Source organism: Drosophila takahashii, chromosome 2R (assembly GCF_030179915.1).
Source record: "Drosophila takahashii strain IR98-3 E-12201 chromosome 2R, DtakHiC1v2, whole genome shotgun sequence".
NCBI classification, from domain to species: domain Eukaryota; kingdom Metazoa; phylum Arthropoda; class Insecta; order Diptera; family Drosophilidae; genus Drosophila; species Drosophila takahashii.
The window spans coordinates 39102744-39115080 of record NC_091679.1 but is presented as its reverse complement, the minus strand read 5'-3'; the positions used below and the strand labels follow the sequence as shown (position 1 = coordinate 39115080).

The following is a 12337-nucleotide window of genomic DNA, read 5'->3' as shown; positions in this document are numbered from 1 at the left end:
TGGATATATGGATACATGTCGTTAATCTGACCCACTGAACGGTTTTGTGGCTGGAATTTAATAGAGGACGTCACTCTCTCCGAGGATGGTTAATTAATATTTGCCCAGCCGGCTAGAAAAAGTCAATATGAACGTCCTTCTCCCGCAAAGTAGGCAACAGAAACAGACGGGGCAACGCTGCGTATGATTTATGCAGCGTTTCCAGGAGCTGTTGCATATGCATGAGCAACATTCGTGGGGGCAGCGAAAAAAGAAAAATATAGCGGTGAGAACGAAAGGAGTAAGAGTACAAATAGCACTGCATAACAATGCGAAATTGCGAAAAGCTAACCCACAGTAAATTGAAAAGCCAACTAGAAGGAAAGAATTCGAGTGGACAACAACGAAACTTGAATGCCCTCGAGTGCTGGCAATATAGAGGAATCCCCTGAACGGCTTACCAACCCTTTCGGGTCAGGGTACATATTTTTAGAAATATAAGATTGATATGTGCAGGTTAATTTGATATTTTTTAAAGATCAAGTTGTTCATATCATTTTGATATGAATAAAGATTATGTTTATCTTATTTTACAATATTTGTTAAAAAATAATATTTGGTATTTTTACAACTTTTGTGAAATGATAAAATATCAAGTTGATAGGTTTGAATCATCAATTTGACTTGATACGCTTTTTATTGCCATGAACTATGGTAGAAATGACCTTATTTCATATCCCTTTTTTTTCTGTGCAGAACACGAGCAACAGTCATTGGAAGCCTGCCAAATGGTTGAATCCTGTGTGTGGGTGGGGATTTCGGGGTAGGACGCAGAGGACAGAATCCACCTGGACAATGACAACGCTGATAAGTAGCTGGCGACATGGCAGACCACTTCATTTATCAAAATTTATGACTCTGCCGACATCCACGTGGTAATTTGCGGCTGCCACTGCAGTTGGGCCACAGTCACAGCCAACTCCGGCAATTGATAATATTATTTTTTTTATTTGGCGGACCCCGTCTTAGCCTTGGACTTTTACAGCAGAGGTCGGAAAAAAGAATTGAATCTTTTGGCAGCTATTGCCAGTGACAAGGGCTAAGGTCAAGCTCATTACAGCTGACTCAGGAGGCAAGCGTATATATCCTAGTGGGCTTTTATCTATACCTATAGTATGTATACTATATAGTATAGTTACAGCTGGGCAGCCAAAGGCTGCTGTCATTCGTATTTGATGGCAAGTCGGATTAAATCTCAATGGGGGATAAATTTTGTTTAGTGGCTGGCAGCCAAATGCAAGAGGATTTAAGGATCAGATGGAATAAGAGCATTCGTAAGCTATTCAATATACATAAACCTGAACTAAGATGGCTTAAAATATGGGGTGGGGGAGCTAAGATAAATTGATACGATAACTATTTTCAACTACAGTTCAAAATAGTTCCTAGGAATATTATTCAAATTTTAAATTTTCTGTAAATTAATCCTTAAATCAATTTGTCCTTAAGCTTCAAAATATATTCTAATAATAATTATATTTAAGTGGATAAGTTTAAACATAAAAAACCATAAATATTTTCCCTCTTGTTTATTTTTTTTTGGCCACTTGCGGTTTTTCCTAGGATCTTCTTCTCCTTCGATTTCATGCCCTATTAAGCACTTAAGTAGCTTAGCCAACTCTTCACAATTCCTTCACGTTTCCCTTACCTAATCCACTTTGCGGCCCTCAATCTTCACGCTCTGATTTATGCGAAAAGCAAAAATCCCATAAAGAAATATGCTGGATACTTTTTTATATAAGTACGTTTATTCTAACAATAAAAATCTTTAATGCATATGCCGCGGCATTTCGCTGAAGCCCGGGCTAAGGACTCCATAAAACCCTTTTTCAGCCATCGCAGCCACCAAATGTCTACATTTACGATGGCGGATTCCGCCGAAGAGCCACACTGCACCACACGCTCACGTGGAATTTATGGGCCGGCCACGCCCCCAATCGCTGGGGTACCTCGATTTTCCTCTTCTTGGCTTGGAAGAATGATGAAGGAACGGGCAAATGAAATGAATGCCAAGGAATGCTCTCCTCTTGGCGGAAAACTACCTCCTCAACTTTCCCTCTTTCGCTATTCCGTATTCAATTGAAAGTCACGTAAATAAAAGTCGGACTTTGGGGTGCATAAAATGTAGGTCTCGTAATAGTGAATATTTTCGCAGATGGATATGCATGACCAAATATTCAAGCAACAAAAATTACCTCATATAAATGAGTCATTTTAAATTATAAATTGAATAAGCAGAATTCAATTTCATTACTGTGAAGTCTAAAGTTTAAAATCAATATTTTATTTTTAATCAATCAGAGAGGAATTTATTACAGAAACCTACTATTTTTTATTATCCCCAATAATAATTATGAAAAAATTAGGGAATGGAGTTGAGCAGTTATAAAGTTTTCCTCTGTGTAAAAAGTAAACTCCATAGTTTGCCCTCAAGAAAGTTTCCATTTCAACGATTAACCCAAAAACTTGAAGGCTTCAATGAGTTTTAAGCCAAGCCGGAAAATGTCTTGAAATTGCCTCGAAATTGTGTCATGCAAAAATAAGCTGGGAAAGTTCTTAGTTGCTTGGGAGAATCCCTAAGCCGAGAGAAGAGGCTTTCCCAGCCACCGATGCTTCTAATTTATTTAATTATTTATGCTTTTCCCTTTTTGTGCGGCATGCAAATGCAATAACCAACACGATGCAGGGAAAGCCGAAACGAAATTGAGTTTTCATGTTGCAGCCCCTCGCAGAAGGAAATACATACCAGAGTGTATACGTATATAGAAGGCATATTAGAGATGAATGCGAAGCTGTTGGGATGAAAAATCGCTGACAGTGAAGCGAGGGCGGCGGCGCTCTTAAAAGCTTTCCACTCGCTTTCGCCCCCACGATTTTCCGGAAAATGTGTCTCACAATTTGTTGGTTTTGCGCCAAAGTTTCGACATTCATCACTTCGCCGAGTGATAAGCCATTCTAATGAGCCTGGCCGCAGGCCCAAGGACACCGGAATTAGTTCCCGGCGCCAAAGGGCAGGGTTCAGTTCTTGTGGGAATAATTGATTTGTTGCAGTCGTTAAGCGAGATTAATGGTTTTTTTGGTCAATTTCGAACAAATAAATACTTCACGACGGTCCAAACAGATTCATATTCATTTTAATAGCCCTAGAAATCGATGAAGGACCCTCAAACCGTAACAGAAAAAATAATCACAGACCACATCCACATCCTTTCACCATCTCTTTCTCTAATTGCTTTTTGCGGCTTTGCTGGCTTCCTATTTGGTTGGCCAATAAAAAAATTAGTCGCAAATTACTGCGGAAATTGACAAATTTCAAAAACAAGCACATAAATAATGGCCATAATTAGCAGTAGTTGACCAACTCGAAAGAACCACACACCGATTTGAGGGGTGCCGGAGTGGGTGTGTTTGGCCTGTTAAGGACATTGCCGCATATATTTTGCCATACAAATTTGCAATTTATGACGCCAGCTCAAACACAAAAAAATAGGGAACGACTTTGGGTGATAAATTGATAGAAAAAACGGAGTCTGGAAAAGATTAAAAAAATCATCAAACAATTTGATTCCTTAAAAACTTCTATGATAAAACTTTAATCAGTTTTAAATATTCTTTCTCATTGATTTTTATTAACTTTCGCTTTTATTTCTAAAAATTTATTTGTTTCCATCCTTTTGCACTATTTTTATAATTGATTTAATTTAATTTTAATTAATTTAGTTTTAAATACAACGATAAAAATATTATTTAGTTTTCATTAGTTATGATATCATTTTTGATTTACTGCTTGCTGTTGACGGCAAGGCTAAATTAAATTTAAAAGTGAATATAAATTTCTATCCCATTGATTGATTATGGTGATTTATGGTGCTGGGAAAAAAATATAGTGGCTTATGTAGGTATCTCTAAAAAACATTTCCTTCAGCCTCAACCATTTTTGCATAATAAATTTCTCAATTTTTGATTTTTTACTGTTGTGGGGGCTGTAATTTTTCGGGTCCCAAAAGATGTGTCAACGGCAGCACCATAAATTTTCACTCACCCCCTTTGTCTGGGTCTTGATTTCAGCGCTTTGTGTGAATAATGACAGTAAAAATTAGTTTGGGATTTTATTTTGTCGCTCGACAATGAAAGCGGACAGAGTGAAACGCAGTTGATTTGAGTGACAAGTAACGTGGTGGTTTCATATCAGGCGATCATAACCGAAAAAGGCTTTAGACAAAAAGCTATTTTAAGGCTAATTTATGGCGAGGCAATGCGGAAAGTTGAAGACACCTGGAAAAATTGTGTTTCTTGCTCAGTTTGCTGGGAGACGCGAAGAATCGAAGAACCGCAGAATGTGTCAGAATGCAGTGCAGAAAGCCTGGGAGATGGGCCAATTTAAGCTGAGCATGGACTTCGAGCCAACCGTTCTCGATTGCGAAAGAACTAATACAAAACGCACCAAGTTATCCACCCTGATGCACTGGCTCAAGAAGCTCAACGAGTGCCCCCCGGAGCCCCTGAAATGCGACTATATGAGTGAGTGGAGTGCCACAAGTGTACATTTACTCCGATATATATATTCGGTATATTCGGTTTACCCCCCATATTTGCCTTATGCCGCCTCTAAGTGCAAACCAATTTCGTATAATTTGTGAAAATGTTCTTCGCCTCTCGAATTTTGTGCGTGCTCTTGGCCATTTGCCATCGTGGGTATCTAGAGAAAGGGGACGCATATACCATACCATATAGCTTATAGATGCCTGTTTGTTATGGGAGGTTATGGAGGTTACGGCCACTTGTGTCAGCACACCCGTAATGGTAGGGAATTATTTATACATCAGCATTTTGGCTCTTGCCAATGGCTAACAAGTTTTTATGTTTGCGCACCGTAATTGCATATATGAGCCACTTTATTGTGGTCAGATCTTATGCAAATAGCAAATGTCCTGGTTAAATTGTGGGAAAATTAACAAAGGATGTGGCGCAAATGGAAATTAATAATGATTCAATAAGTTCGATGGGTGATGTTGGGTGGGTAATTTAAAGTTAATTATGTGCAGTTTGATTTTGCACATTTTCCGTGTGGGTTAATTGAAATTAAATTGATTCAATGAGCTGGAAAATATGAATGATGACTCATTTAATGCTTGTTTGTTATTCGTTGTACTAAATGGAAATGTGCTTATAATGAAGAAGGTTAGAAGGTTATCTGTTGAAGATTTTATGTAGACTTCTAACGAATATCTCTTATCACATTTCGATTTAATGAGTCATAGCGGTTTTTCTAAGTTAATTCAGCTTATCAACAAGACTGCGAGCCTGTTTAAGAGGCAGTGAATAAAGTCAGAGTCAGTCAGTCGTTTGAAGTCCGTGGTTAAACTATTAGAATGTTCAAGTCTCTATCATATTTGCTATTCACATTTCTGGCACTGGACCTTTATGGATCCCCGGCAGACTCCCAAGATAGTACGAGTTCCGTGTGCCGTCTTGAAGATGACCCCAATCAATGCGGCGTTTTTTGCCTATCCGCTCTGGCGCCCCTCTACGATCACATTGCTACACTGAAGACTAGCTTACATCAAACCCATTCGAAGCTGGACAGACTGGAAATCCATCTAACGGCCATTCAGAACACTCTATCCAGAATGCAGGATACTCCAGCCAGAAGTCAGGAAGTCAAACCCATTCCCACTTTTAAGCGGTTTGGATCAAATTTCTACTATGTCGAACACAATGAGAAGAAAAATTCTACTGAAGCTGACAAAGCCTGCCAAGAAATGGGAGGATATTTGGCGATTCCCATCATGAGAGATCTGGATTTTATCGGACTCAAGGAAAATACTTCGTACTGGCTGGGATCTAAAAAGGAGCAAAATGCCCATCTCCCTCGCTATAACCCTGCGGACAATCAATTTGCTTTCAGAACGCAAAGGGCTAGCCTAGCTCCATATAACCCTCCGCAAAAAAATTATTATATTCCGTTAATTCCTATAAGATATTCCATAAAAAATTTAATTTTCCAAGTAGATCAAAATTTAGGAAGTAAAATAAATTATATTTGCCAGAAGTAAACAATAAGAAATATTCACTTTATGGACGAATATATTAAATAAAAAAAATCTATATATGTATAATAGAGACCTGCACGAGTAAGTAAAAATATACTCGATTACTACTCGGCGATGCCGATTCCAACTGTCAAATCTGGAATCGTGGCATCGTAGAATCGTAGGCATCGGCATCGTTTTACTCATATCTGACTCGTGTTTTTTTATTAAACAAAATCAACCAAAATTCTTGTCAGAACAAGAGGAACCAATATACCCAAGATTTCACAATTGTTAGTCCTATCTACTTAAGACCATAGATTAACTCTTTGACAATATGAGACCTCGAATTCTTTGGAAGAAGAAGAACATATAAAGGACCATGTCCAAAACTCGTATGGATTTGTTGTCTTTAACTGTGGTTTTTCTATTCACGAATTCTAAAAAATGTACCCGCAAATTCATTTTATTATTTTTGCAAATGTATCTAAGTTTGGTGCCTAAACTGAACCGCCAAGAAGTAATTTGTTATACATGTATATGCTGTAGGTTTTATAACCGTAGATAAATAAAAAGTGAAACTTTGTTTACCATAAAAGTTTGCAGCACGTCCGAATGCGAGAATAATCAGCAACTGTCGCCATAAACCTCAATGCAGTTTCTCCTTCTGCTTCTTCTTCATACAAACATGGCCAAAACGCACACACTCACACTCGCAGGCAGCCAGACAAACGGGGAGGAAGAGCACACACACACAGAAGCATAAACAGTTTCCGGCCACAACATTTACGCGTATTTTCATTGCGATTTCGCTGCTGGTTTCGGCTGCTGTTTGGTATTTACACGTAATTTGCACAGCATTTTTCAATTTTATGTGCTCGGAAATGGTATGACGTCGTTATTTATGTTCTGTTCCTTTGTGCAGGGCATTTCCCTTCATTATTCCGCACTTTCCCCTCCGAAATGTTGGCCATAAAGTGACGAAAACAGCTGCGAAAATTGAAACTGATGCAGGCAAAGCTAAAATGCTGACACAGATTTACTTGCAATTTTCCCTTTTCCCCGATGCCAATTTTTGTATTTTTTTCTGGTGACTGGCGTTAATGGAATTTTAAATTCCATATTGTAAATGGGCCAAAATAATCTTTCATTGGCCCTGCTACTGACATCGTGAATACCCTGGGATTTGATTGGTATTTACTGCCTGATAGATGGGCCTTAGTCCACTCCGTCCATCCACCGCCAATAGCTCGTAGTTTCGCTGCCCATCAATCGGCTATCTGTGACGGGCCCTTATCAAAATCAAAGCAGAAGCCAAAGTCTAGTTTTTTATCATCTCTCTGGATTGACAGCTTGGACACATGATGGCCGGGTGTTTTCGGGGGAAAGTCTGCGTTTTTAAGGAGTTGTCATGTGAGCGTTAGTCATGGAAAAGTTACTCGATGAGTATTTGGGGTTTCAAGACCCCTGTTTGACCTTGAGGGGTACTAAAAATGTTTTCCTTCAGAAATGGGAAATAAATTAAATATAAATACTTATAATAAAGGTTTTTTTATAATTTTAGGACTAAAATATCCGTAAAAAAATTATAAAATATTTTAAGAACTTGATTTTCTACCAATACAAATGAAATATTTACTTCCTTATCTAGACTGAACACCACCATTTCGAATGCACCCCTTGCTTCTCAGCTGACAGAGTCACGTTGTGACTGTCATCGCAGGCAAATTTAATAGCCAAACTAGACAATGTCTAAATGAATGTCATAAATTATGGAACACCGTTTCCATTTCCAGTTAAATGATGGGTAAATCAGGAAGACAAACTGTATAACTAACAATTAAGATAACATTTGCCTAGTTAAACCAACTCAACTCAATAAAAACGGAATTGAAGTGAATGGGTAGCACAGTGCCGAGGGAATTTTAGTTGTGAAAATAGCTAGACACAATCACGTGCCAAGCACCAACTTCCTGAAGAGAAAACAACAAGGAAAAACACAGAACGGTGGAAGTTACGAGCAGCTCAAACGCACAGCAAAATAAAACTAAAAGGTTGGGGGCTATGCCACCGAGTAAATTTATGCACACGTTAAGCAGCTCATAACGGGTAACTTAAAAGCCAACTAAAGATTCACAATGGGTGGAAAATGGCGACGGCGACGGCGACACTTTCTACCTCGAGGAGCACTCGAGTGGGCCATGAAAACGGAATTCATTTAAATTTATGAAGCATAGAATTTCATTTGGATCAGGGGCTAAAGTTCCTGCCACTTGGCCAAATTGTTTATGGGCTTATTACGGCTCCTCCCTTCGATAAAGCACTAAATCAAATCTATGGGGAATAATCTAGAAAAGCCATCAAAGAGGGATACAAAACATAACCAAAGTGGATCATTAAAACTAAGTCCATAGAGAAAGAAAATAAAATAATATTTTATTAAAAATCTATTTAAAATATACAGCATCCCTTTTTCTATTTGTAGAAAAAAATCGAAAAAAAAATGCTTTGTTTTAGAATTTGTTATGCTATGAAAAGCTATGAAAAAAAAAAGTAATCCAGTCCCAAAATTACTTAATAATTAAAATAAAATTAAATTTTACAAAAATCTCTAAATAAATATATATTTTTTCGTAGTGCACCATTGTGGTTTCATAGTGCATTTCTTTGGTTGATTAACTTTGTTTTTGCCAAGCACTTAGTGGCAAGTTGCGTGTTTGTTTGCCGCAGTCCAAAATGCAGTAATGTTGCATGCAACCAGGAGAGAAGCGGGGCAAGATAGTTGGGGTCTGTGGCAGGGTCATCTCACATAGCTAAGCCCCACTGCATGACATCTGCGGTGAACGGGGGTTTGGGAAACGAAGGCGGCTTAGACACATGTAAATCACATTGGATCCCTCGAGCTCGCCTGCCAGTTAGAGCCGCAAAAATGAAAGCCTTTCAAATGTGGATGCACCTGAGTTGGGGATTTGGCCAGCTGCACAAGAAATACCATCCAAATTTATTCTCTGCTTTGTTGTGGCGAAATTAGCTTGGAAAACAGAATAAATATTCATGGATTATTTCGGAGTGCCCAACTAATTGCTGAAACAGAAATGTCATTATTTATCCTTCTGAATAATTGATGGTCGTAAATAAAGCGTCAAAATCACTTTACAGAGCATGATGATAAAGTGGGCTAAATAAATTTAAATTGAATTAATCGACATTGATAATTACGAATTATTCTGCACAATTTAAACTTTAACTTAAATTTAATATAAGTCGAATAAAAAATTCATATATACCCGTTGCTATCAGCAAGTTATGAGCTACCAATTAGGCAGAAGCCACAGGACGAGCAGCAAAAAGCAAATGACTTCCGGATACCAAAGTCAAACTTTTCCCTGAGGCGGTCTTATGAGTAAGGGAGGGGCACTCCTGACAGCGAAGGGAATTCCATGAACAGGAACAACACATAATCAATAAAAAGTCGAGCGGAGAACGGAACACGCAGCACAAAAACAAAATAAAAGGACTCAACTGAGAACGGAACCTATGAAAGAAACAGAAACAAATGCTAGTTTATCATGGATTGGACTATCAGCTACCCTGTTTAAATAAACAATAGTCAATAAATAGACAATAAATTGACTGATACTTGTTTAATGTGTGGAGAAGAAACAAAATGCTAATGTAAATAAAAAACAATTTTGCTAAAAACTCTTAGTAAAAAGTGTTTATCTAAACTGTATATCTAAAAAAATTATAAACGTATTTTATAAATTTTTTAATTTATTTACCATAAAAATATTTATCTTTTTTAATCAAAACAAACTTATATGCTCACCAGCTCCCGACATTTTATAGGGAAACCCATAAAAGAGAACCACTCAGTCTGTGGCTTTTTATTTGTGGGCTGTTTCACGTTTTCGTTGTTTTTTTCAGCTTCGGAAACATTTTCGATTTCATTTTCACTTGCCATTAATTGGTCGAGCCGTGAGGAACTTTCAGCGGGCATTGGAGAGAAAAGCGTTTTTCCACACATGAAATATATACAATGCAATAAATATTTGATTAATCAACAAAAAAAGAGAAGAAAAGTGGCACACCGGTCGCTCCGTCCCACATGGCGAATACGCAACAAGTGACGAGCACGAGCTTTTCACAGCGCTTCGATGGCGGCTCTTGCGGCTCTGACTGTAAAATTTCATACGGTTAACAAAGTTAATGAAAATTGCTCGCCCAGCGAACGATGAGCGATCTGACATCGACCACATCGTCTTGTCAGCAGTCGCGTCGGCGGAAAAGCGGAAAAGCTCTCCAAGTGCCAGTTGATTTCTTGTCGCGTCGCAGGCCAAACGTTTTCATTTTTCGTATGATTTTTATATATACGTACCTTTGTGAGACATAAAAAGAGCGTGTGAATATTGGAAAAATATTAATGTCCCCTCATCAACGATAAGGTGTATTAATCGCTCTATTGATTAACCGCCAGATGACTCATAAATCTTCATAATGTTCGTTAGAATGTCGTGCGTATGGCAGACCTACGTGAAATTAAACTAATTAGAATATTACGCATACGCCACCGAATGCAAACAGAAATTCGCTAAAACGACAAAGGTGTCACTGTGTCCTGTGTTCGTTCGTTCGTGTTTGTGCTTCTGGCCACCTGAAACCAGTCGAAACTGGTTGGTCAATCGGCCAAGAGCCATAAATGTGGGCCAAATAAAAATGCAAAATAAAATGTCACATTCATGAGATAAATATCATATTGAATACATATTTGTGGAGCAAAAAAGCCAGTGCTCAAAGTGCCAATTGTATCGCTAAAATGGTGAAAATACTATACAAAGAGTGTAATTAAAAATTGGAAAACAATTTAAAGCTCATAAAAATTGCAATTGTTTATAGTTGTTACGAAAATTGATTTTCTAAAAACATGTGCAAATAAATTGACATCGTTTTTGCCACAACATTTAGAACAAGCGGAAAAAATCCAAACGAATCGTACAAATTTTGGGAAAATGTGTATAAATTCAAACTAGAATCGTATTAATATAACATTTCAGCATTTAGCTTGTTTATCTCTAGCAAAAAACCGGGCTCATGTATCTATATGTATGTATGGCTATACTCAGATCCTGCACGAAACCCAAATCATTCTCGAAAACAAAACCACAGATAAATACACAAAACACAGCGCAATTGTAGATTAGAATTACAGCCAAGGTCAAGGGCCGTATACCCCCCTTGACCTAGTACAAAAACAAAGAAACCAACCAAGCACGCGCAGCTCCCGGCTCTACAAGAAAATCTAATTTTATAATTTTCTTTGCTCTTTTTCTTGTTTGGTTTTGTATTTTGGCAAAGCACAGAACGCAAAATTTTTATGTCATTAGCTTGAGTATTTTTGGCCAGAAAATGAAGCGAAATTTTCTATCTTGGGTGTTGGGGCTATCATTTCTCACACTTGTCTTGGCTTCTTGATTATTTTGCTGCTGTTTATTTTGATATGTGTGTGCTTCTGTGGTCCTCATTTAATGATGGACATTATTGCTGTAACCGGGCTCGTTAAAAGAATTAATTATAGTTGGCCCAGCCACTTGAAAGTGTTGTAAAAATGTTTACGATCCATTCCGTTGTTGCTCTCCATTTGATTTGCGCTTTAGTTGATGGCCTGCGTGATTGACTTAGTTAATGACTTTAGGAGGGGCGTCATATAAGGTGCCGAAGGCAATGCCCAAGTGGCTGCGAAAGGAATTATGGATTTAAATAATGCATTTTGGCAGTTTAGCCACTTGCACCACGGGGCGGATGAGTGATCTGACGATTGGCTTTGGGGAAATCATTTCAGCAAGACGGTTTGCCACAAACTTTATGGGGTTAATAATTTTTTGAATTATTGCTAGCTATTTAAGATTTTTATTTGGAATTCTTAATCTGATTTTGATGGGAAATAATATTTTTTTTAATTACTGCAAAATTAGATTAAAATTATGAGTCATAGCCACAGATTGTTTGAGAGCACTAAATGCATAATCTTTCTATCTGAGTTTCTGGAATTCATAAAATATTATGATTATTGGGCGAATGAAATAATATTTTTGGAATAAGTAGGGTAATAATTTTCGGAATTATTGCCAGCTGTTAAAGATTTGATTTTAATTATAAGATTAAGCTTGCATAAAGTTTGTTTTGGAAATACCAAATATTCCATTAATTTCGCTTCGATTGCCTTTTGCTGACTTTTCCAAAATAATTAAATTGGGTTTTCCGAGTTT

General features: G+C 37.6%; 1 protein-coding gene across 6 annotated transcripts in view; it reads left to right on the top strand.

Annotated features, from left to right (window-relative positions):
- The window catches only part of LOC108061184 (uncharacterized), a 32436-nt gene that overhangs the window by 2922 nt on the left and 17177 nt on the right, over positions 1 to 12337 (top strand). The window contains exon 1 of one of the 6 annotated variants that reach the window (XM_070213466.1): positions 4377 to 4560. The exons of 3 other annotated variants lie outside the window; for them this stretch is intronic. In XM_070213466.1, the coding sequence (XP_070069567.1) occupies positions 4377 to 4560 (184 nt within the window). Of the gene's footprint in view, positions 1 to 4376; positions 4561 to 10042; positions 11175 to 12337 lie in introns of those variants that run through there. 2 more of the 6 variants (XM_044393008.2, XM_070213462.1) reach the window with 2 other exon arrangements.